Below are 23348 nucleotides of genomic sequence, written 5' to 3'. Positions count from 1 at the left end.
GCCCCAGAGCCTCCTGCCCCACCCCCTGCCAAAGCCCGCCCCCGCCAGCTACGGTGCCCCTGGGCGGTGCTCCAGGGTCCTCCCCTGCGAACGGGGTCCTCCTGGCTTCCCTAGAACAGGCGTCCCGACCGGGGATGGCCTGGTGAGGGGTCTGGAGCTGCCCTCCGTAGAGTCCGCACAGGACCGCCGGTCCACGGAGGGCCCTGCCCACCCTCGTGGCTGCTGGTCCCAGGGCCTCGCGCTAGCGGGCGCCGTCCCGCCACGTCCCCACGCGGCACGCGCCCCTTCGAGGGCTCCCTGGCGGAGGCGGCGGGCGGGCCGCGACGCGTTGCGGGCGGCGGCCGCGGGGGGCGCTGCGGGGGCCGCGCGTAAAGCCCGGGCGCGGGCGGGCGCGCGCTCTCAGAGGGAGCCGGGCCGCCGCCGGCGCCTCCCCGTCCGCGTTCCCCCCCACCCACCCCGCCCCGGTGCCCGGTGCACGCGCCCCCCCCCCCCCCCGCGGACGCCCGCCCCGCCCCTGAGCGCGGGGCCCCGGGCGGCATGGGGAAGTGTCAGTCCAAGCGCGGCGAGCGAGGCCACTCACCGGCCCCCCCGCGGCCCCCCGCGCCCCGGCCGCGCCGCAGCGCCCCAGAGAGAGAGCCCCGAAGGTGAGCGCGCGCGGCTGCCGCCGGCCGGGACCCCGAGCCCAGAGCCCGCGGGGTGCGGGGAGGCCGCCGCGGGGGCTCCGGGAGCGCGCAGGTCCCACCCACCCGCCACCCCGACCCCAGCCCCTGAGCCCCGAGCCCCGGGGCGCGCGGGGATGGGGGTGGGCGCGCCGGGCGGGGACCCGGCTCGGGGCTCGGGGCTCAGGGGCTGACGCGCGTCTCCTTCCTCCTCGGTGCCTCGTTTCCCGCGCGGTCGCAGGGGACGGCTTCGCGGTGTCCGCGTACGCGAGTGGCCACAAAGGGGCGGAGGAGGCAGAGCGGCGCGTCGGCGGCAAGCAGGTAGGCGCGGGCCGGGGAGCGGGCGCCAGAGTTGTGACCCCTGGTCCGGACCTGCGAGGTGGCCCGCCGCCGGGGTGACCCCAGCTGGGCCCAGAGCCCGTCCCTGCCCAGCCTCTGAGTCCCGGGCTGGGGTCTTGTGGCAGCAGGGCCTCAGGATCCCAGCTGGAGGCGTCGGGGGCGGGGGCCGGGCATCAAGGTGCTTTAGGGTCAATGGCTTGCACTGGGGTTTGAGACCACCGCCCCTCCCGTCTGTGGGGCGGGTGGCCACTGGCCTGCAGGGAGGCTCATGGGAAAGCCAGGCTCCAGATGCGACAGCCAGGGGCCCCGACTGTGGGCTCAAGACCCAGCCGTCGGGCAGAGTGGGTTTGAAAGGCGTTGGGTCTAGAAGCAGACAACTGTCCCTGCCTGGGCTACTGGGGGGACCTTGAGTAAAGTAGACCCACAGTTTGGAGTTTGCAGGAGAAGGTGGTCCCAGCATCGGCGTGAACTGGGTCCCTGTAGAGGGCCACCCCAGGTGGCCGAGGCCCCTGCCCCTGTCCTGCCTGCCCCCACACCCCCAAAGTCCACGGCAGGCAGAGCGCATCAGCTCCCTGATTTGAAGGACGTTCTTCTGGCTGTTGCTGAATAAAAATTCCACGTCTGTTTAGACACTTGTGCAGCGGGGTCCTGAGAAAGGGCTCAGATGTGTCCTGAAAAGGAGACACCCTGGAGTCACGTTCGTGCTCTCTGGGAGTGCCGTGAAGTAGGGAATGCACCTGAGGGCATTTTCTGGTACCTCGTAATAACGCTGGATGGACGTGTGCCCCTCCGTGCAGGGGACCAGACAGCACTGCTGGTTTCTGCCTTTTTCCCTCGTCAGAGAGGTGCCAGTAAGGGGCTGGGGCCTCGTCAAGGCTCGGCCGTCCCGCATGTGGTCAGTCAAACGTCACCTGCCCGTAACTTCACATCGAGGTCAGGCCTGGGGCGTGGGCGCAGGGCCTGGCTCTGTGCGCTCAGGAGGTCTCTGGGCGAACGCACTCACTCGTTGGGAACGTGGCAGTGACACACGGGGCAGTCCCAGCACCACGCGGCCTGCTTCTGCTGGGCCACGGGGCTTGCAGAGAACACGCTGTTGCCGACGAAACACGGGACTGGGACTGGAATGGCCCTCCAGGCCCACGGGTCCCGGGGTGGCCCTCCAGGACAACGGGTTCCGGAAGGGCCTGCCAGGCCCACGGGTCCCGGAAGGGCCCTCTAGGCTCCGCTGTGATCTGAATGTTTGCGTTCCTCCGAAGTCTGTTTGTTGAAGCTTGGCCCTGGGGTGATGGCGTCAGGTGGTGGGGCTTTGTCAGGTCACGTGGACAGAGTGCCTGTGACAGCGTTAGTCCCTTAGAAGTGGCCCCACAGAGGTAGGTCCCTGTCCCATCTGCTGTGGGAGGACACCCGAGGAAACACCATCTAAGGATCAGAGAGAGGCCCCACCAGACACGGAACCTGCCGCCACCTCGACCTTGGGGTTCCGGTGTCCAAAGTGTGAGGACTGAGTGTCTTTACAAGCCCCCAGCGTGTGCTGTTCGAGTCGCCCAAGCTGATTGGCGCAAGCAGGTGTCTCGACACCAGGATACGGGAAGAGCAGAATGACCCGAAGGACGTTTTAGCTTTGAAACAACAGCGTGGCTTCTACTGTGTCTCCCTCGTTTGGCCGCGGGGATGTGAGCCTTTGGCACCAGCCTCAGGTTGACCCGCTGGCCCAGGTGTACCTCACTCCAGCACTGGTGTCCTTGCGGCCACCGCGTCCCTGAACGCAGCCTGGGCGGCTCTTGCCCAGCACGGGCTCGGACCCTGGAAACTGCTCGTCAGAGACATTTGGGGGTCGGGTCCTCCGTTCCTCCTGTTTACGGCTTGGCGTCCTGCTCCCTTCTGCTCTGCGCCGTCCAGCTCTGGTCACGGCCCTGCCCCCCAGGGGTGCCCGGGGAAGGCCAGCTGGAGTGTTCAGCGCGCTCCGGGGGGACACGCGCCTTTTCTGCAGTTGGTCAGCGGTTCCGTGCCGACCGAGCTGCCCTGTGTGGTCACCAGAACTGTGGCGAACCACCTGGTGGAAATTAAGTGTGTGCCCGCCTCCTGTCACCTGTCCCCCTCTTCCCCCAAAATAAAGGAAATGAGGTCGGTTTTCCCCCATTTAACGTCCGTGCACCATGCTGGCCCCAGGTGCCTACTTAGCACATGTCTAAAACACTCTTGTAAATATTAGCATTTTCTAGGCAGCTGAACCGCCTGTGTCCAGGTCGGGAACGGTCTTCCTTGTTGCTTCTGGGAGACGCTACGGTTTGACATTGGCAGGACCTGTCTCCTCTGCCAAGTGCCCCCCGCGGGGCCAGGCTGTGCCGCGTGACGTGGGGGTGCTGGCAAGTGCCGCCCAGAGGACCCCGGAAGGGGGTCCCGCGGGTCGTACATGCAGGGCGTTATGAGGAACGAGGGCAGCAGCACCAGAAGCACTTGACGGTGCTGTTTCTAAAGCGGGAGCACAGCCTTCGGGCGGCAGGGTGGTGGTTCCAGGTGGTTCCAGGTGGGGACAGCCTCAGGGCGGTAGGTGAGGACCAGGCGAGGCCGGGGGCCAGGGCAGAGGACCCCTCCGTGTTGGCCATGGGGGGCCGGGGTCTGGCCGGCGGAGCCTGTCCCCCGTGCCGGACCGTGGTCGCAGAGGCACTTCCCGGGGCTGCTGGTCTCCCGAGAAGCTCCCAGCAAGCTGCGGGAGACATGGCAGGTGCGGCCGCCCGCCCCGGGGATAGGCGGGCTTGTGACGGCTCGCGTCCTCATGGGCGGCGGCTTGAGGGAGCGTGGAGCCTCCTCATCCACAGGGGCCCTCGGGGAGCTTCAGAGAAGCACCAGGGTGGTCCCCACACTGGGAGCGCCGTGCCGGGGTCTCCGCACGAAGTGAAGGCAGGACCCACAGCGGCCCGCAGGCCACACGCCCGTCTCGCTGCTGAGCGAAGCCCCGAGTGTCAACCCCGAGTGTCCATGCTGCCCTGTGGAGCCATGGGGCCGCCGGATGGGCCAGCCGGTGCCAGCCGGGGACAGGGTCTGGGGCCCAGAGAGGAGTGTGAGGTGAGCACACCCACGTCCGAGCACCGATTTCCTTCCCCTGCACTCGTGGGCTCCCATGTGAGCATCTGAGGGGCCCGGCTGCCCCCGCTCTTCTCAGGGAAACCCCCCTCGGCCCCTCCTGCGCCCCCTTCTCCCCCACTCCCTCTCCTGTTCCTTTTCTCTCAGGCCTGCTGGAGGCCCGCTGGCCTGTGGGGAGGCCCAGCGGGCCCTGACCGTCTCGGGGTGTGGCATCCTCTTGGTCCTTGGGGACGCCCACATGTGTGTGCTTAACCCAGGAGGGGCCAGCCCACTGCTGTGGGGTCCCTGGGTCCCCAGGTGAAGTTTGGAGCAGATCAGCCCCTGACCCCAGCAGGAGGGTGTGGGTGGTTCTTCCTGAAGGAAGCTGGACCCCCGGTCTTATGTGGGCACCGGGCGCGGGGTTCCACATCTTTCCGGAGTCGATTGATAGCTGATCAATGTAAGCACGTGCTGGGAATGCCTTAGAATGAAGTGTTTTCTTTTATTTATTTTATTTTTTGAAGTCTGCTTATTTATTTTTGAGAAGGAGCGAGCGAGTGAGCAGGGAGGGGCAGAGAGAGAGAATCCCAATCAGGGTCCGCGCTGTCAGCACAGAGCCCACTTGGGGCTCGATCCCACTAACTGTGGGGTCATGGCCTGAGTCGAAACCAAGAGTCAGAAGCTCAACCGTCTGAGCCGCCCAGGCACCCTAGAATTAAGTATTTTAAAATAATCATATAAAAAAGCAGCCTCGGGCTACCCGTATTGGCTGCTGTATCAAACTGCCTAAAACCGCGGACATTTATTCTGTGCTGGTTCGGGGTGGGAGGGGGGGAGTCCGAAACCAGGCTGTCAGCCGCGCTGTGCCTCCCTGATGGCACTGCGGGACGGTCCTTCCTGGTCTCCTCCAGCTCCGGGGGCAGCCGGTGTCCCTGGGCTTGTGGCCGCAACAGCCCCATCCCTTCCCAGGTCCACACGTGGCCTCTTCCCGTGTCTCTGTGCGTCCCCTCCTCTTCCTACAAGGACACCAGCCACTGGTTAGAGTCTGCCCGGATCCAGCACGACCCCATCTTAACAGACGACATGTGCAAAGACCGTGTTCTCCAATAAGGTCTCGATCCGAGGTTCCAGGGAGACGCGGGTTCCGGGAGGCACCGTTCCGCCCGGTACAGCTCCATGACGTGCCAGGTTGGAACGCGCTGCTTTCCTCATTGGCCTAAAAGGGACTAGCAGCAGCCGTGGGTAGCAAAGCTTCCCGTCGAGGCTGGTGCAGCCTTCACACTAACGTGTCGCGGAGGCCCTTGTTCTGAGGCCGACCCGAGAGCGTCCACACTGAGCCACAGCTGAATAGCTGTTTCGGGATTTGCTGATCCCAGAACGAACCTCTAGACTCGCGTTCTCTGAGCAGGAACACTGAGCAGTGCTGGGCGCACGCAGACAGGCCTCTGGTGTCAAGACAAGCTCTCGGCTGCTGAGGCACAGCAGTCACGCTCCCCAGATCCCTGGTTGGCCCCATCTGGGTCAGCTTTAGTTTCTTCCGCCGCCAGCCTGGAAGGGAGGGCGGCTGGCAGGTGGGCCCTCCCGGGGGGTCTGTTAAAGGGATCGTGACATAGTCGCTTTGCACCCAGAGCAGCTGGCGTTGAGTTGGGGCCAAGTCAGGGGTGTGGAGCTGTAGCTGGAGGAGGGAGACCTCAGGAACCCCCCGCAGGCCAGCAAGCCCCTGGGCCGGGCAGACCCTGAGGGCGCTATGCATCCACAGGCACCAGCGTCCCCAGGTGGCAAGGACACTCTCCAGCCAGACCACCCGCAGGACGCAGGCTCCTCCTTCTCTCCATGCCAGCGAGCAGGCCCCGTCCCCCCGCCTGTCCCACCTTCACCCCGTTCCTCGGGAAACCCGCCAGCTCAGGCTCTTGATGTTGAGGGTTAGCATCAGCCATTTCTCCCCGCCTCTGCTGTGACCTGCTCCCCACGCCCCGCCGCCCACACACATCTGCGACCCGCCCTCCACCTCGGAGCTGAAGGGGCTTTGGGGACACAGGGCTGATGCCAGCACCTCCTCAGGGAGGAAGATCTGAGAGGCTGACACCCCTCCCTGCGTCTCACCTCTGACCTTGCCCAGGGGCACCCGCTCTGCCCCTGCCTCCTCCCTGGTCCTGCCCTAGGGCCTTTGCACGTGCTGCCCTCTGCCTGGAAGCCCATCCCCACAGCTCGGCTCCCCGCCTCCCCGCCTTCAGGTGTCTACTCACACGTCACCTTTTTGGAGGCTTTTGAGACCCCTGCCTGGAACCTTCAGGCCCTCCCAGGGGCTGGGCTGGTGCTCCCCAGGGAGACCATGGGCCTTCAGAGGCTCAGTGCTGCCTCCTTTGTACAACTTGACCCCAGGTGCAGGTACCCGGAGCGTGGGGTCGCTCGCCTTCAACGGGAGAGCCGCACCGTCCCAATTTCCACGCGAGGCCAGAGCCATCGTTCTGGACGCTCCACCGTGTGTGACGGTGACCTGTCGGAACGGAGAGCTGGCTTGTGTCAGGACCGTCGCGGGGGCTGCCCCTCTGCTGAGAAGCCCGGCTAAGACAGGACGCAGGTCCTCACAGGGACCCCACCTGTGTCCTGTGCTACCCCTGCAGCCTCGGGGCCCCGCCGGCAGCCTTTGTCTCCGCTCCAGTCACACTGGGTCCCTTCTGTCCCGCCTGCTCTGCTAGCTGGAGTTTGCCCGCGGCGCTGGGCAGCCCATAGCAGCCGGAACTGGAAGGATCTGTTTTCCTTTCATTCTGCGATGTCCTCCGAGGAGAGTATATCTCGGCCTGAATCAGAGAAGGGAAGCCACATACCAGCTTTAACACCAAAACTGACCCTGGACATTATGTTAGCGCGGCCGCTAAAGCTTCTCGGAGGACTCGGATTCCGAGCACGGCCAGGACTCAGTAGCCCTCCCTGCCGTCGGGAAGGTGAGGCCACCAGACTTCGTCCCCGAGCCCCCGCCGTGATGGCAGGACCCTCCCCAGACCTGGGCCTGCCTGTAACCATGGGTCTCGGGTCCCAAGCCTGTGTCCTTCTGGGACTTGGCCTCTTGCAGGAGCTCAGGGGCAGGGGAGGCCCAGTGTGGCTCTCCTTACCTTCTCTCTGCCTCAGCCTGACCCTCCAGAGGGACCCCTGCAAGCAGCCCCTCAGTCCTTCCTTCTCTGTCATCTGGGCCCTGGACAGCCAGCCCTCCTTCCAGCACCTTCCACTGTGCTCCCCAAAGCTCACCCTCCTCTCCACACACTCTGGTCTGCAGCCCTCAGCCCCCAGCCCCCAGTCCCCAGCCCCCAGCCCCCAGTCCCCAGCCCCCAGCCCCCAGCCCCCAGCCCTCAGCCCCCAGCCCTCAGCCCCCAGCCCCCAGCCCGCAGCCCTCAGCCCCCAGCCCCCAGCCCCCAGCCCCCAGCACCCAGTCCCCAGCCCCCAGCACCCAGCCCCCAGCCCCCAGCCCTCAGCCCCCAGCCCCCAGCCCCCAGCCCCCAGCCCCCAGCCCTCAGCCCCCAGCCCCCAGCCCTCAGCCCCCAGCCCCCAGCCCCCAGCCCTCAGCCCCCAGCCCCCAGCCCCAGCCTGAAGCCTCCCTCTGAAGGCAGTCCCACCTGCGCCAGCTCCCTGCCCACTGTGTGGACAGCCCAGGCTGTCGTGGGAAGGTTTCAGGCGGTGCTGACCTCTCTCCAGACCCGATGGTTCGCTGCCCGTTGGCTGTGGGACTCTGGCACGTTCTTCGCCTCCTGCTGGTGAGGTCAGGGTTTCACGCTCAGTGTCGGGAGCAGGACGGTGCCCACAGCCCCATCCTCTGGGCTCCTGGCCTGGGTGACCGGCACCCCGTCCCGGGGCCCGTCCACTCTTGCTCCTCGGGGTCTCTTCCTGCCCCCTGGTAGCTACATGTCAGGAGTGTCCATCAACCTTGCCCGGCCCAGGAGCATCTGTCCAGCTGCCTGCCGGCCTTGTCCCCCAGGGCTGTGCTGGGCCTAAACTCCTGAGGTGTCTCCCCAGCCCTGTGCCCACGCCCTCATCTACGCAGGACGACTGGCTGGCCACCCTGGGCCCTTGTCTCCCTGTCACTCAACAGTTCCACCAGCCTTGGTCTCCACCAGGCTGAGACCCTTGTGTCCTTGCCACGCATACCCCTGCAGGCCCCGGCTTCCCACTCAGCCTCTGCCCCTTTGCTGCCTGCTCAGCCAGGTGCCCGCACCCCTGCACAGGAGCCTCCCCACGCCCCCAGGAGTCCGAGTGTAGCCGGGTCTTTTGTGGTCGTGGACCCCCCTGCCTGGCCTCCCACCGCCCCAGTGTGGCTTCTGGCTCAGCCCTGCCCGCGGACATCTGAGTGCCCCTCGGCCCAGCTGGGCTTCTGAGGTTCTGTGGGCCCTATATCCCTGTGTCCCCCCAGGTGCCCTCTGCACTCTGGCCTGCCCTGCGCTCACCAGGCCCTGGGGCCCCTCCTGGGAGGACGGGCACCTGCTGTCTCATCCTGGGCCTCTGCAGACCTGCTCCTTCTCTGTGCTTGGCCACAGGCCCCTCTGGGCAGGCTGAGCCACGGAAGCTTCTGGGCCCCTCCCGGTCTGCAGACCTCGCCCAGTGGAAGCACACAGGCATAGAGTGATCTGTGTGCTCTGGGGTGGGGGGGGGGGGGTGCTTCAGGACTGGCCTTCACTTGCCCGGGTCCTGGAGTTGTTTTCTGGGCATAGAACAGGGTTTCCAGAAAGATCTCAATGCAGCGATCGTTGCTTGGAGGGATTCCCAGGAAATGGGGAAGAGCGCTGGAAGCCAGCCCCACGAGAGGCCCAGGCAAAAGCCGCTCTGCAGGGGGACACGAGCCAGCGGTCCGTCCGTCCATATGTCTGTCCAGGGCTCTTGGTGGCTAACTGCCCCCTTCTTGCTCCTTGTAAGGAGACAGCCGCCAGGCAGGGCCTGGACCGGCCCAGGTCACGCCCCAGGTCACGCCTGAGCGTGTCTGTCTTCCACATGAGCGTCGACATGTCCTTCCCGTGGAACCCCACGAGGACCTGTTGTGGCAGCGTGAGATGGCCACCAAGACGAGTGACAGGTCTGTTGTGTCACGGGGCCAGGGGGGCGGTCAGAGAGCTGGTCACGCCGAGGGGGGGCAGAGAACTGGGAGCATAGTTCGGCTTGCCGTCACGGGACCTCGGCAGTGACGAGGCGCACAGGCCGGCTGTCTGCTGTGCCCCCAGAGGAGGCATGCGTGTCACCTGTCAGGCTTCGAAACACCTCGGTAACCGTGCATCGGTGTTATTGGCTCTTTGGCAAACCTGTTTGCTTATCTGCACTCGGGAGCCTCTTTCCTTGGCGGGGGACGGCCAGGACCCTCTGCTGCGGGCTCTCTCAACGCTCAGGCCCACAGCACACTCCGCTGGCACGTAGGCTCTCCCCCCTCCTGCGTGTGCACCGTTCGGGGTGTGGGCTCCCACCCCCCGCGTGTGCGCCGTGCGGCGGGGGCTGGGGTGTGGGTGGAGCCTGGACCCCATGGTCCCGCGGGCATGGGGTGGAAGGGGTAGACGTGGCTCGGTGCACGCTGCCAGAGACACGAGCGTTCTCTCCAGGCACCTTCATAGGCTGGCTGTGGAGGTTGCAGCTTTTCTCCGACCGAGTGCCCGAGTGGAGGCCCAGACCCGGTCCCCTGAGGGGCTGTCCCAAGATGTCCTGCAGGGCAGGGGCCACCCTGCACACACCCTTTCTGCCCTCCGCTGCCCGTGCAGCGGCCTTCGTCATGGGGCCCGGGACCCCTCTCTGTCTGGCACCTGCTGGCACCTGCCTTCTCATTCTGCAGAGCGCCCTCCACAGTGTGACCCAAAACATCCAGACACCGGGTTCAGACCCGGGACTTGAACCACAGCACAGGAGGAGCGGGGCTGGGCACCGGCTGTCCTCCCTCTGCCTGCCTCCGGGGCATCCAGCGTGGGGGCACAGGGCCCTTGACAGCCCTTGCCTGGAGGCTGAATTTGGGAGCAGGGTGGGGCCCGGGCCTAGACAGCCGCTCTGCCGAGGGCGCCGAGGTGAGGGTCACGGCAGTCGACTCCTAGCCACGATGCAGCAGGTCAGACGTCAGGGCCTCCGGATGTGCAAAGTGGGCCCCACTTTCGGTCCTGGCCTGAAGCCGCTCACTGAGGCCTTGGCGAGGCAGGATGGCCGGGCGGGCCAGGGTCCGGCTGGCTCTCCCTGTGGCCTGGGGAGCCTGCACACGTCTCCAGGCCTCAGTTTCTCCATCTGTAGGTGGGGGCATGGGACTAGGCGCCGTCCAGTAGCACTGGACTGGCTGTGCCCACACTGCCCACAGGGGTCACCCTCATGCTTGAAACGTGGCTGGTGCAACAGAGAAATGGGTTTCTAATGCGGTTCCATTTGAATACGTTGAAATGTAAATGGCCACGTGGCCGTGGCCGTGGCTGCCACGTGGACAGCACAGCCCCGGGAGGCTGCATTTGGGGTGCAGCCAACTCCGTGTCCCCTCCCTCCGCGGCTGGGGTGGGTCATGGCGGTTTTCGTGTGTTTCAAGGAGTCGTCAGCCAGATCAGTGTGAGAGTGCGATACGGGTGTATACGCCCTGCTCACGTGTGTGTGTGTCGCGGGCTTGGCTTTTGAAATTGTCAAGAATCCTCTTAGACGAAAGAAGGCCAATCAGACCGTTAGCACTAGCGTTTCTGTGGTTTACCTTGTGCGGTGTGCAACACGTTCTCGACACATAAATGTGGAAACGGGGCAGTGCACCAGGGGAGTGATGTGCCCCGTGCCTCACGGGATGAGGGAGAGCCTCCTAAAACGAGGGCAAATTGAAGTTGGGAACAGGGGCTGCCCTCTCTCCCTAGAGACGAGGAGCGAAGACGGCGAGTGGCTGGGCTGAGGGGAGGCACCAGGGCGAGATTCCACTCGCGTCGCGCTGAGGGCCGCGCAGGTCCGGGGACTGGGCTGGCCGGAGGCGCTGACCCAGCTGCCCGGAAACCGATGTCACAATGGAGGGACTGCGTTTGCCGTCCTGCCTCACACAGCAGGGAGACTGCACGGGGCACGGAACACAGCGACCGTCAGACGACGCAGCGCGGGGCGGTGACCCCTGGGAGGCACGGGGAGCAGGCGCTGGTTTCCGGGTCACAGCGCAGAAGGAGGGAGCGGGGACACCGGCAGAGGAGGGGCCGCCCGGAGAGCGGGGGCAGGGGAACCACTGCGCTGTGTCACCTGACCAACGGCCCGGCAAGCATGTGTCCTGCACTCGGGGCTCGTCCTTTGCTCTTGCAGTTCCCGGTTCTGACTCCAGATGGTTGCTTAACGAAGACATGTGCAGGCCTCCTTGAAGGTGGGAGGGGTGCGGGCACAGGAGGGGCATGGCCGGCACGAGCTGCTCCCTCTGAGCTCAGGGGTCTCCCCAGAGGCTGGGGGGGCCGTCCGTCCCTGCCGTTCATGGGCTGTGTTTGCACGTGACGCGAGCAAGAAGGTTCCAGAGGAAGAAACAGTGCGTATCACCTTTCCCAGAGTAGCTCAGTCCTCAGGGTCGTGTGCCGGAACCAGATAGGAGCCCTTCAACACTCCCAGCCCGTTCTCTGCTCAGCACACGGACTTCACAGAACAGACGGCACCTTCTAAAGTAAAAAACAAACAAACAAAAGAGACCTAAAATCCATGGGTTCTTTTCCAGCTTTGGGATTAGTCTTCCGGTGAAATGGAAACATAAGGCTTTAATACAAATGAAAGAACGGGAGAAGTCAGGGTTCCCGGGGAAGATTCAGACAGAGGGGAGCCGGCTTCTGGGTCTGCACTTTATTTATTTATTTTTTTAACGTTTATTTATTTTTGAGACAGAGAGAGACAGAGCATGAACGGGGGAGGGTCAGAGAGAGAGGGGGAGACACAGAATCTGAAACAGGCTCCAGGCTCTGAGCTGTCAGCACAGAGCCCGACGCGGGGCGCGAACTCACGGACCGTGAAATCATGACCTGAGCCGAAGTCGGCCGCTCAACCGACTGAGCCACCCAGGCGCCCCTGGGTCTGCACTTTGAACCTGGTGTGTTAAACCTTGTCTACACAGGACTGGCCTGGGGTGCAGCCGCTTCCCAAGGGGATGGGGGGCTTTGTGTTGTGTTTTTGGCCTCTGGCCAGTAAGCTCAGAGGACAGCAGCAGGAAATGGAAGGTCAGTCACCCTTGATTTTCTTTTTTCTGGGAAATTATAAATCGTTAACTCTGAAGACAGAGACAGTAGCAGGCGTGTTTGGGAGAAGAAAATCGAGTCTGCAGGTCAGCTGAGAAAAGTGTTCTCTAACATTTAGTGTTAGACTGAAAACAGTTCCCGGATGCTAACATCCCTGGGGATGATTTTAGCATATTTATGGCCCCTTCTCAATTATCTGGGGTAGAAGTGTGTGTGTGCATGTGTGTGCATGTGCATACCCGTGTGTGCGTGTGTGTGTGCACATGAGATACCATCCCACACGTGTATATTCACACGTATGTATCCTCTCCCCCCAACATCCCCGTGCACTGGGGCCGGCCGCTGGGCTGCGTCTTCCGCGGCGTGTCCTGGGTTGACGCTCCTGTCCCCCGTGCTGTGGTTTCTCAGCCATTCCTGCCACACGCTTGGCAACCATTCTCCAGCAAGGTCCAAGCGAGGGGTCCTCGGGGACAGTCTCAGGGTGTTTTCTGGGGGGAGTGGGTGCTATTAACCTCTAGAGACCAGGGGAAGCGGGGCATGTAATGCATTCTGTGTCTTTTCTTAATAAAACAAGCAATTTTATGGCAAACCGTGCTGGGGATGAGACAGAGCGGAACCATTTTTGTTGTCTGACCTCATTTGGGGAGTAAGTTCCAGCAGAGAGCTGACGTGTGAAGAGACAGACACATTTATTTCGGGTAATTTGGTCCCCAAATTACCGGGTTTCTAGACATCAATTCCAGATTTGGTGATTACAAAGTCTGATGAAGCAGCCCTAACCTAGAAGCACTGATGGACAAAATCCGGAAAGGCCGCTCTCAGATCCGGAAGCCTTGTCATTGTGAAAGAAAGAACCAGAAGCTGTCTGCACCGCCTGCGGGAAGCCCGCCCGCCTCCCCGGGAGCTTGGTCTCAGGGTCCGGAGTCCTGAGCGGGGCCCCCGGGCCTCAGCACGCGTGTCGGAATCATCAAGCCCGTGAAGCCGCCGTGTCATATCTGAAACTGTTTAGCTGCGGAAACCGAGAGGCGCACTTCAAAGCCGCCCGAGGCGATCCAGACAGACTCGCTGGCGGGTCGCCGCGAGGTCACGCTCCACCCGATGGCGGGTCTCCGCCTTCCTGCCTTCCTCTCGTCAAAACAGAGTATGGGGGCAATGCTACCCCGGGTCCCGAGGCGCGTGTGGGCGGACGCGCCCCCAGACCCCCAACCGCCTCGGATTCCTGGCAGGCAGGTGTGGGGGTTCTTCTCATTCAAAGAGCTTTGGAGGCAGGAGCCCTCACGGGACCGCGGGCTGGGGCTCCTGTCCCCCGCCACCCCTGCAGCCTCCCGCCCTGGCCCTCGTCCTCCCCAGGGCTCTGCACTCTTGACCCTTGACTTGGCCTCGCTCTCTGCCTTTCCCCACAAGGCCCGGGTCTGCGTGCTGAGCCCAGACTCCCCACCTCTTACCCCGTGTCAATCCCGCCCCGTGTCCTGAACCCCGAGAACCCGAGCGTGAGGCCCCCACCACCCGCAGCGCTCGCCGGGCCTCTGCCCTGCACCCCTCGGCCTCCCCTCCTGGGCCCGCAAACCCCCATCTGCCCTGTCACTCCACCGTCTTCCACCACACGGTAGGCAGCTCCTTGCCTGGCCTCCCACCCGGCCACCCAGCACCCAGGGTGGCCCCCGTCGGCGGGATTAACCCGGGGGAGGTGGTCCTGGGGGCTCCTGACGCTGCGGCCCTTGGTCTCTGGGAGTCCCGTGGCCGGTCAGCGGTGCCGACGGCGGGAGCCACGCGCTGGAGGCTGAGAGGGCTCCTTCCCATCCAGCCACCCGAAGACCCTCCCTGCTCTGCTGTAGAGCCACCTGCTTCTCCGGTCACCACGTCCCCGATGGTCAGAAACCCTGCTGGCTGGTCGGCAGCCCCCAGCGCGGGGTGGAGCTGGTGTGAGCTGGGCCACGGTGGCGGGGAGCAGGTGGTGTGGCCGTGGAGGGGCCGGGAGCCCCGGACGTGCCGGTGGGGCCTGCGAGGAGGGACCCCTCTTGTCTCCGACTTCGTGGGGATGCTTGAACAGCACCTTCTAGAAGGTCGTGAGGGGCCACCCGGCATTTCAGGCCACCCTCCCCTGAGGGTCTGGGGAACCCCAGTGGCTGTTATGCCAAGAGCATCTGGTTCTGGAAAATGCCAGCAACACACCTGCCCGGGGTCCCTCCCTCCCCTCCCCCATCTCTGTCTTCCTCTCCCTCCCTACCCCCACCCACCTGTCACCCTCGCCCACCTCTCACCCCTGCCTGGACTCCCCATCCCACCTCCCTCCCACCTCGTCTCCCAGTCCTGCCCCTCAGAAGTGGAAGCAGCCTTGACCTTACATTTGAGGAACAGGCCAGTGTTTCCAGGACCCTAGAGGCTCCAGGGCTCCAGGTTGGGAGTCACGAGGTGGCTGTGAGGTGCACTGAGTGGACCATTCTGCCTTGTAAAAGTTTTTTAACGTTTATTTATTTTTGAGAAACAGAGACAGAACGTGAGCAGGGGAGGGGCAGAGAGAGAAGGAGACACAGAATCCGAAGCGGGCTCCAGGCTCCGAGCTGTCGGCACAGAGCCCGATGTGGGGCCTGAACTCAAGAGCCGTGAGATCATGACCTGAGCTGAAGTCGGACGCCCAACCGACTGAGCCACCCAGCTGCCCCTAGTTCTGCATTTTTTTAACACAAAAGAAGGGGCAGTTCACAGGGCAGCAGCTGGCAGGGGCGAGGTGGAGGGAGGCACGCGCCCACCGCTCACCGTGGGTCCCAGCAGCCCAGCCCTCCGTGGAGATGCTGGATTCTTGTCACAACAGAACGTGCTCAGGTCCTTGCTGTCACTCCTCTGGACTCAACACACAGCCAGCATCCGGGGGAGAACCCATCTCTCAGGCAGGCCCAGAGCGTTGTCTTGGGGAGCAAACACACAGCTGTCCCTTCCAGCCGACCCGCCCCCCGTTTCCGGTCACAGCCTGGCTTTGAGGCGGAAGCTGAGCCTCCCCTTTGTGCTCAGGACGTTCTCACCGTGGCCTTGTGTTTACAGCAGACCCATGAGATCCTTCCAGAATGCCCGGCATTATTCCACAGAGAGCAGTTTTTGAGCCCACGCTTTAACGGGTTGAGAAGGAAGAGGTCTTAGAAAAGCGGTTTTCCTCAGGGTATTTCCAGGAGTCAGAGAAATGGGTTTCCAAGAAAGACGCTGAAATCTGAAAAGTAGACTCCTCCTGGGGGGATTGTTTGCATAACCCCAAACCCCCACACCCCCATGGCCTTGACAGGAGCTGGTCCCGGCCAGGACGTGCACGTGACCTCTCAGACCTAACACCATGGGGTGGCTGGCCCAGCGTGGCCACAGTTCTGGTGGCGTGGGGGTCCCCCACAGGAGAAGGATGCCTGAGCGAGGTTCCCCCAGGGGTGGGGGATGGCGTGGGGGTCCCCCAGGGGCAGAGGATGGCGTGGGGGTCCCCCAGGGGCGGGGGATGGTGTGGGGGTATCCCCAGGGGCGGAGGGTCCTGGGGATCCTTGGAAACACGTGGCTGGACCTTCTGGCTTTTCAGGGGAGGCCGGAAGCTTACTTTTTTCGTCCAAACTCCCAGTGTCTCTGCACCCATGGGCAGCGGTGGGGGCATCTGGCAGGCCTCCCCTGGGGAGCTGGGTTCTCCTGGCCTCCTCCAGGGCCTGTCCGGTGAGGGGCCACTTGCTAGGGAGGACGAGGAGCTTAGGAGTCTGAGCTGGGGGCGGTCTCAGCAAGAGACATGGCCTCTGGGGGGGAGCGAAGGGTGTGGACAGGCTGTCGCCGCTGTGGCAGGGGTGGGGGCACCCTGGCGGGCTGGGGAGGGCGCTGCTGTGGGAGGTGAGCCCTTGCTGGGACTCCCAGAGGGGCAGATGTTTACGCCCTCTTCTTGATGGGACCCCGCCATCTGGGATTCGGCCCCTTGGGGTCCCCTGGGCAGGGCCCGCAGCACATCTGGCCAGGGGCTGCGGTGGGTTTGATGTGTCCCAATCCAAGCTCTCTGCCCCCCTCTTTAGCCAAAGCAGCACAGATTTAAGGGCGTCTGTGTAACCGGGACGAATCTGTCTGAAATCACCAGTCGCAGGGACAAGAATCGCCACTTCCCCACAAAGGCCCCTGGAGGTTCGCTGGTTCCTGGGGTGGCCAGTTTCCACACCATCTTGGGGCCCTTTTGATTCAAGGAGGCTTCCCCGGTCACGTCTGGTGTTTCCTTCTCCACGTTGTTTGCTTCTGTGAATTATTTATGCAACTCCCCGAACTTCCATTCAGTAGCTTTCCTGCCGAAGCCGCTGGGATGTGCTAAGGATCTTTCCCTGTTTTTCCGTAACTGGCCTTGAGATGGGCTACAGGGTCCTCTCACGCCGTCCGGCTGCCCCAAACGCCCTCCCCGCCGCCGCCCTGGGCTCTGGCAGCCGAGGGGAGCGCAGCCCGGCACCTGTGCCGGGCTGTCCTCTAACAGCAAAGGCTATGCTGCGGGCTCAGGCAAAGGCCATGCCACTCGACCCGGGCACGCGGGGCGCATTCTACAGCAGCGTCTGCGCGCACAGGCAGCCACACCTTCCGGACACGGTGCAGTTGCGTCCGGATGACCCCGGGGGGTGGGGGCTGCTTTCTAAAATCTGAAGCTCAGTGAGGTGTGGAGAGGTCATATCTCTCAGCCGAGAGCATACGACAGCCCGGGAGGCCGGCGTCCGGTTCGGGTGCCCAGGGCTCGTGCCTGGGTCTCTGCTGCTGAGCTGTGTCATCTGGCTGTCCTGTTGCTGTCGCAGGAGCTGCTCAGCGGGGACCTGCAGGAGGGACCTTTCTGGGAGGACCAGTGTCCCCTAGAGGGTAAGTCTCCTTCCCCGAACCTCATCGATAAGCCTGACCCAGGGCACGAGCAGGAACTGCGCTCAGAACGAGCTGAGCCCCTGGCGACCGGACAGCCCGCCTTGGCATGTCCCTGAAACCTGAGCCAACCCAGGGGCTGTCGCAGGTGCCACTGTCCCCGGTCTGAAAGGCAGTTCGGCCTTAAAATATACTTCGAAATAACACTTCTCTCAGGGCTCCTTGCGTGGCTTAGGGGACTTGGGTTTTGGATCTAGGGATCTGAGCAAAAGCTGGAGTCACAAGGGCCTCTGACCTTTTATGCGTCTGGATCCCCATGAGCCGGCGTGCAGGTGGGATGGCCAGGCTTTGTATAAAAGCCATTTGGCAAATCCAGGGTCAGGTCTGGGTCTGACACCCTGTGTCAGCAGAAGGCTGCCAGGAACGGTCAGCCGGGAAATGTTGACTGGCCAGAGTCCCGGCCACAGTGGGGTGGTCCGCCCGTGGAGCGTGACAGGTTATCATCAGATGTGCATCATGTGGGGTATAAGGAGGCTCGCCAGCAAGGCTGCCTTCAGAGGGGCTCCGAGACCCTCCTAGCCGGGGGCTCAGGCCCTGAGCACGTCCCCCACTCCCACCAGCACGGACACCTGCCAGCAGGTGCTAAGCCAGGACAGGCCTGAGCTCCTCTCCCAGAGAATAAACGAGCCCAGAAACGAGCGCTTGACTCGTTTGGCGACTGGGTGCTTCCCACTGACGCTCAGCACACAGGCTTCCCCTGGGTCCTGGAGTCCAGGGGAAACTGGACCCAGTAGATGGGGAGAGGGGGCATCCTGGGCCGGGCCCGGATGGTGCTCCTGCCCCCCTCGGGCAGGGACCTCCCTGTCCTGGCCTGCAGGGGGCCTCCTCCCCTGGGCTCCAAAGTCACTGCTGCCAGGGGTGCGGGGGGCAGAGGCAGGAGGGTGCACCTGGTTAACCCTGGTGAGGGCCGCCCCGCCCTCCTCACAGGTCCCTGGTGCCTCCTTGGGGGATGGGCTCTCAGCTCGGACCCTGATGGAGGGGACCAGAGGCTGGCAAGGACTCCAGGGCTCCCTGGCCACACCTGCCGTACCCCTCTGCCCCACCCGGAAAGGACCCTTCCCAGCCTTCTCCTCCCTCCAGTGGCAGTCACCCCTGAGAAAGCCGAGGGCCGAGGCAGCGCAGGACAGCTCTTTGGCGTGCTTGATGGAGAGAAAGCAGCAAGCCGCGAGGGCCCACGAGGGCTGGGCAAGAGGCGCCTGAACATCGAGGTAGGCCTTTGCTCCTCCCCGCCTGCCAGAAGGTCCTGGGCCGGGATGGTGCTCCCCCCTCGGGAGGTCCTGGGCCGGGATGCTGCTCCCCCCTCAGGAGGTCCTGGGCCAAGATGCTGCTCCCCCCTCAGGAGGTCCTGGGCCGGGATGGTGCTCCCCCCTCGGGAGGTCCTGGGCCGGGATGATGCTCCCCCCTCGGGAGGTCCTGGGCCAAGATGCTGCTCCCCCCTCAGGAGGTCCTGGGCCAGGATGATGCTCCCCCCTCGGGAGGTCCTGGGCCCAGATAGTGCTTCCCCCCCTCAGGAAGTCCTGGGCCAAGATGCTGCTCCCCCCTCAGGAGGTCCTGGGCCAGGATGATGCTCCCCCCTCGGGAGGTCCTGGGCCAAGATGCTGCTCCCCCCTCAGGAGGTCCTGGGCCAGGATGATGCTCCCCCCTCGGGAGGTCCTGGGCCAGGATGCTGCTCCCCCCTCGGGAGGTCCTGGGCCAAGATGCTGCTCCCCCCTCAGGAGGTCCTGGGCCGGGATGATGCTCCCCCCTCAGGAGGTCCTGGGCCGGGATGGTGCTCCCCCCTCAGGAGGTCCTGGGCCAGGATGGTGCTCCCCCCTCAGGAGGTCCTGGGCCGGGATGGTGCTCCCCCCTCAGGAGGTCCTGGGCCGGGATGGTGCTCCCCGCTCAGGAGGTCCTGGGCCCAGATAGTGCTTCCCCCCGTCAGGAGGTCCTGGGCCAGGATGGTGCTCCCCCCTCGGGAGGTCCTGGGCCGGGATGATGCTCCCCCCTCAGGAGGTCCTGGGCCGGGATGGTGCTCCCCCCTCAGGAGGTCCTGGGCCAGGATGATGCTCCCCCCTCGGGAGGTCCTGGGCCGGGATGATGCTCCCCCCTCGGGAGGTCCTGGGCCAAGATGCTGCTCCCCCCTCAGGAGGTCCTGGGCCGGGATGATGCTCCCCCCTCAGGAGGTCCTGGGCCGGGATGGTGCTCCCCCCTCAGGAGGTCCTGGGCCAGGATGGTGCTCCCCCCTCAGGAGGTCCTGGGCCGGGATGGTGCTCCCCGCTCAGGAGGTCCTGGGCCCAGATAGTGCTTCCCCCCGTCAGGAGGTCCTGGGCCAGGATGGTGCTCCCCCCTCGGGAGGTCCTGGGCCGGGATGATGCTCCCCCCTCAGGAGGTCCTGGGCCGGGATGGTGCTCCCCCCTCAGGAGGTCCTGGGCCAGGATGGTGCTCCCCCCTCAGGAGGTCCTGGGCCGGGATGATGCTCCCCCCTCAGGAGGTCCTGGGCCGGGATGGTGCTCCCCCCTCGGGAGGTCCTGGGCCGGGATGGTGCTCCCCCCTCGGGAGGTCCTGGGCCGGGATGATGCTCCCCCCTCGGGAGGTCCTGGGCCAGGATGGTGCTCCCCCCTCGGGAGGTCCTGGGCCAGGATGCTGCTCCCCCCTCGGGAGGTCCTGGGCCAGGATGCTGCTCCCCCCTCGGGAGGTCCTGGGCCAGGATGCTGCTCCCCCCTCGGGAGGTCCTGGGCCAAGATGCTGCTCCCCCCTCAGGAGGTCCTGGGCCAGGATGATGCTCCCCCCTCGGGAGGTCCTGGGCCAAGATGCTGCTCCCCCCTCAGGAGGTCCTGGGCCGGGATGGTGCTCCCCCCTCGGGAGGTCCTGGGCCAAGATGCTGCTCCCCCCTCAGGAGGTCCTGGGCCGGGATGGTGCTCCCCCCTCGGGAGGTCCTGGGCCAAGATGCTGCTCCCCCCTCAGGAGGTCCTGGGCCGGGATGATGCTCCCCCCTCGGGAGGTCCTGGGCCAAGATGCTGCTCCCTCGTCAGGAGGTCCTGGGCCCAGATAGTGCTTCCCCCCCTCAGGAGGTCCTGGGCTGGGATGGTGCTCTCCCCTCAGGAGGTCCTGGGCCAGGAGGTCCTGGGCCAGGATGGTGCTCCCCCCTCGGGAGGTCCTGGGCCAAGATGCTCCCCCCTCAGGAGGTCCTGGGCCGGGATGGTGCTCCCCGCTCAGGAGGTCCTGGGCCCAGATAGTGCTTCCCCCCGTCAGGAGGTCCTGGGCCAGGATGGTGCTCCCCCCTCGGGAGGTCCTGGGCCCAGATAGTGCTTCCCCCCGTCAGGAGGTCCTGGGCCAGGATGGTGCTCCCCCCCTTTAGGTGCCCCCCCATCCCAGGAGGTCCCGACTTAATGGTTTGTGCCTGCCCGCCTGGAGTGGGGGAGGGGCTGGTGTTGGAGGGCAGGCAGGGCCCAGGGCCTAGGCCCCCCCGTGTGGGGTGAGGACGACCCTGCCTGCCTCCTTCTGTCCCGTGTGCCCTGCAGGTGCTCCAGTGCGACGTCTCGGTGAAGGAGGACAACCGTCAGGAGTGGACGTTCACGTTCTATGGTTTCGACAACAATGGCAAAGCCACCAGGGAGGTGAGGTGCCAGGCGGCCCCCGGGGAAGGCTGGGACAGCAGACACACAGAGGTTGCCCCCTCCCCGCCTGCCCTCTCAGAGCCCTGCCCTGCAGGGAGGGGGGGGGGCCGGACCTTTCCCAGGCGGCCGGTGAGGAGGGTCAGGGCTGGGGGGCAGCCGAGAGTCCCAGGGGCTCCCCTCTGCTGGCCTGTGCGTGCAGGACGTGTTTGGCTTAAAGAGCAAAATTTTGACAGTTTATCTGATTCCTAAGTCTTTTGAACGCAGAGTCAGTTTCAGATGGAAAGGGTCCCAGAGATGCGATCCCAATAACAGCAGGGCTGTCCCAGGCTGCCCGGTGCACGGGCTGGGCTAAATTCGGGGGCACAAAAAGGCTGCTGAGACAAGCTCTGTGGGCGTCCCTGGGTCTGCGTGGGAGGCCGTGTGAATCAGGCAGACGGCCCGGAGGCAGCAGAGGGCCGCCCGCCCATCTGCCTGTGCCGGTGACTTGGCCGTCCTCAGGACGTGTCCAGCCTGATGCACACCATCTGTGAGGCCGTCGACGCCTCCGTCAGCCACTCCTCTGGCAGCAGCAGGACCCTCCGTGTGAAACTGACCGTCAGCCCCGAGTCGTCCAGCAAGAGAAAGGAGAGTCCTCCCCCAGGCCAAGGTGAGGGGCTCCCCTGCTCGGACACCCCCGAGACCCTGCTTTAGATGGCAGCCACCTCCTCCTTCTAGCAGCCTGTCCTGCGCACCCCGTCCCCACGGCGCGGACCGCTCACTTCCTGAGCCTCTGGTTCCCCGTCACCTCTGTGTACCGTCAGTGCCCCATCCCCGCCAAGGGCAAGCTGTCTGTTCAGTAAACGAGTGAGTGAGTGAGTGGGTGACTGAGCGAGTCAACGACTAAGCGAGTGAAGGGTTGCCCCCCCCGCAGACCGGGAGCCCACTCACTGCAGGACGGAGGGCGAGCTCAGCGAGGACCCCCAGGGGGCCGAGAAGAGGCTGTCGGCACATGTCAGGTGAGGGGGGGGCTCTGCCTCTGGGGTGTCCTCAGTGGGAACAGCTTACTCACCCCTGCCGCCCGCAGGCCTCAAGGCTGTCCCCTCCGGACAGAGCCACCGAGTCAGGCATCTGGGTGCGGAGGGTGGGATGCTGGCCGAGGAGCCCGGGCACTGCCCGCCGTCAGGGTGAGGGCACCGTCTGGGGGCCCCTCTGGCGGCTGGCGCTCTGCTGGAGCTGAGCACGTTCGGCGTCTGAGTGCTGGGTGAGGTTTGAAGGGCAGTGGTGGGTTGGCCTCGGACCCTGCCTCTGACCTGCTCTGGCGCCCGGCGGTCCCACGTGGTGTCTTGGCGGCCGGGCTGTGCGGAGGTCCCACGGCGGTGGCCCGATCCCGGCGGCAGGCTCTAGCCGGGAGGACACTGGAGCCCCCGGAAGTTCTGAATGGGGTTCCCAGTGGTGCTGCTGGGGTCTTGTTGGGGTCCCCGGGGCTGGCTGGGGACCCGGCCGTCCTCGAGGGCCTTTCTCCCGTTCCCCTCCGGGGCAGTGGGTGCCGGACAGAGGCCCCTTGCCTGGGATCCGGAGACCACCCGGCCCAGGCGTCCCCCAGTCCCCCCGGGGCCTGCTGTGGCCCGTGAGGCAGCAAGCACTCGGGCCCTCATCCCCACGGTGCACGCAGGAGGCCGGGCGCCGACCCCCACCCCTGCTGTGCACGGGGCCCGTGCCGCGTGGACGAGAACAGGGAGCGGAGGAACCACTACCTGGACCTGGCCGGGATCGAGAACTACACGTCTAAGTTCGGACCCGGTAGGTACCGGAGACCAGCGCTCGGGGTCTGAAGTCCTGTGTGTGGACGCCCCGGGAACAGGAGCCCCCTCCCCGCAAGGGTCCCGGGTCCCTGCGACAAAGCTCACGACAGTCCCGCATCCAAACGTGGGCGTCCCAGTCAGGTGTGTGGGGTGTCCCTGCTCCGGTGTGAAATGTCCCGGGCCCCGCAGAGGTCTCGCAGGGTGTCAGGGGTGGGTCTCAGGGGTGCCCCGTGTCTGCAGGGTCCCCGCCGGCACCAGCCAAGCAGGAGCATCAGGGCAAGGCCGTGCACCCCCAGAGCAGGGCCCACTCGCAGGAGGCGGACGCACACGATGCGCACCACCACAGGTCTCAGCCGCTGGCCGACGACCCCCCGCCAGCTGCAGACCCCGCCAGGGCCCTGGACGCGCAGCCCCGCCTGAAGGGGCAGGACAAGCAGCCTCTGAGGTCCCCCAAGGGCTCAGGGAGGCCACCTGGGGCGCCCGGCGGAGGCAAGCCCAGGAGAGCCTTCGGCTCCCACCTGCCAGCGGCCCCGGCCCCCGCCCCCCGGGACAGCCAGCCCCGCCCCCCCCAGCCCCCGCCGCAGCCCTACGGCCACAAGCGCTACCGGCAGAGGGGCAGGGAGGGCCACTCGCCCCCCGAGGCGGTGCTGGAGCACGAGGGCGTGCGGGGCCCGCCGCCCCCGCTGGTGGGGGAGGGCTATGTGGTGCCCGCGGTCCAGCGCCACGAGCACCACCCATCCTAGTGCCAACCGCGCGCACCGGCCCCGGCGTGGGCTCCGCGGAGGTGGCGCCGATGGACCTGGTGGGGAGGGCCTCCTTTGCCCCCCGCCTCCCCACGCCGTG

The 23348-nt window shown here is 65.2% G+C and overlaps 1 protein-coding gene across 1 annotated transcript; it reads left to right on the top strand.

Moving 5' to 3' along the window:
* The first annotated feature begins 537 nt into the window (after positions 1–537).
* On the top strand, positions 538–23248 carry NKD2 (NKD inhibitor of WNT signaling pathway 2). The gene is given in 10 exon segments (XM_042903472.1): positions 538–585; positions 587–644; positions 901–980; positions 17011–17071; positions 18209–18336; positions 20629–20724; positions 21223–21370; positions 21635–21719; positions 22376–22503; positions 22746–23248. Coding segments are annotated over 10 exon segments (1335 nt in total).
* The last annotated feature ends 100 nt before the right edge of the window (positions 23249–23348 follow it).

This window comes from Panthera leo, chromosome A1 (genome assembly GCF_018350215.1).
Source record: "Panthera leo isolate Ple1 chromosome A1, P.leo_Ple1_pat1.1, whole genome shotgun sequence".
Lineage (NCBI taxonomy): Eukaryota > Metazoa > Chordata > Mammalia > Carnivora > Felidae > Panthera > Panthera leo.
Note: the sequence above shows the minus strand (reverse complement) of the source record. Positions and strands in the feature narration are given on the sequence as shown.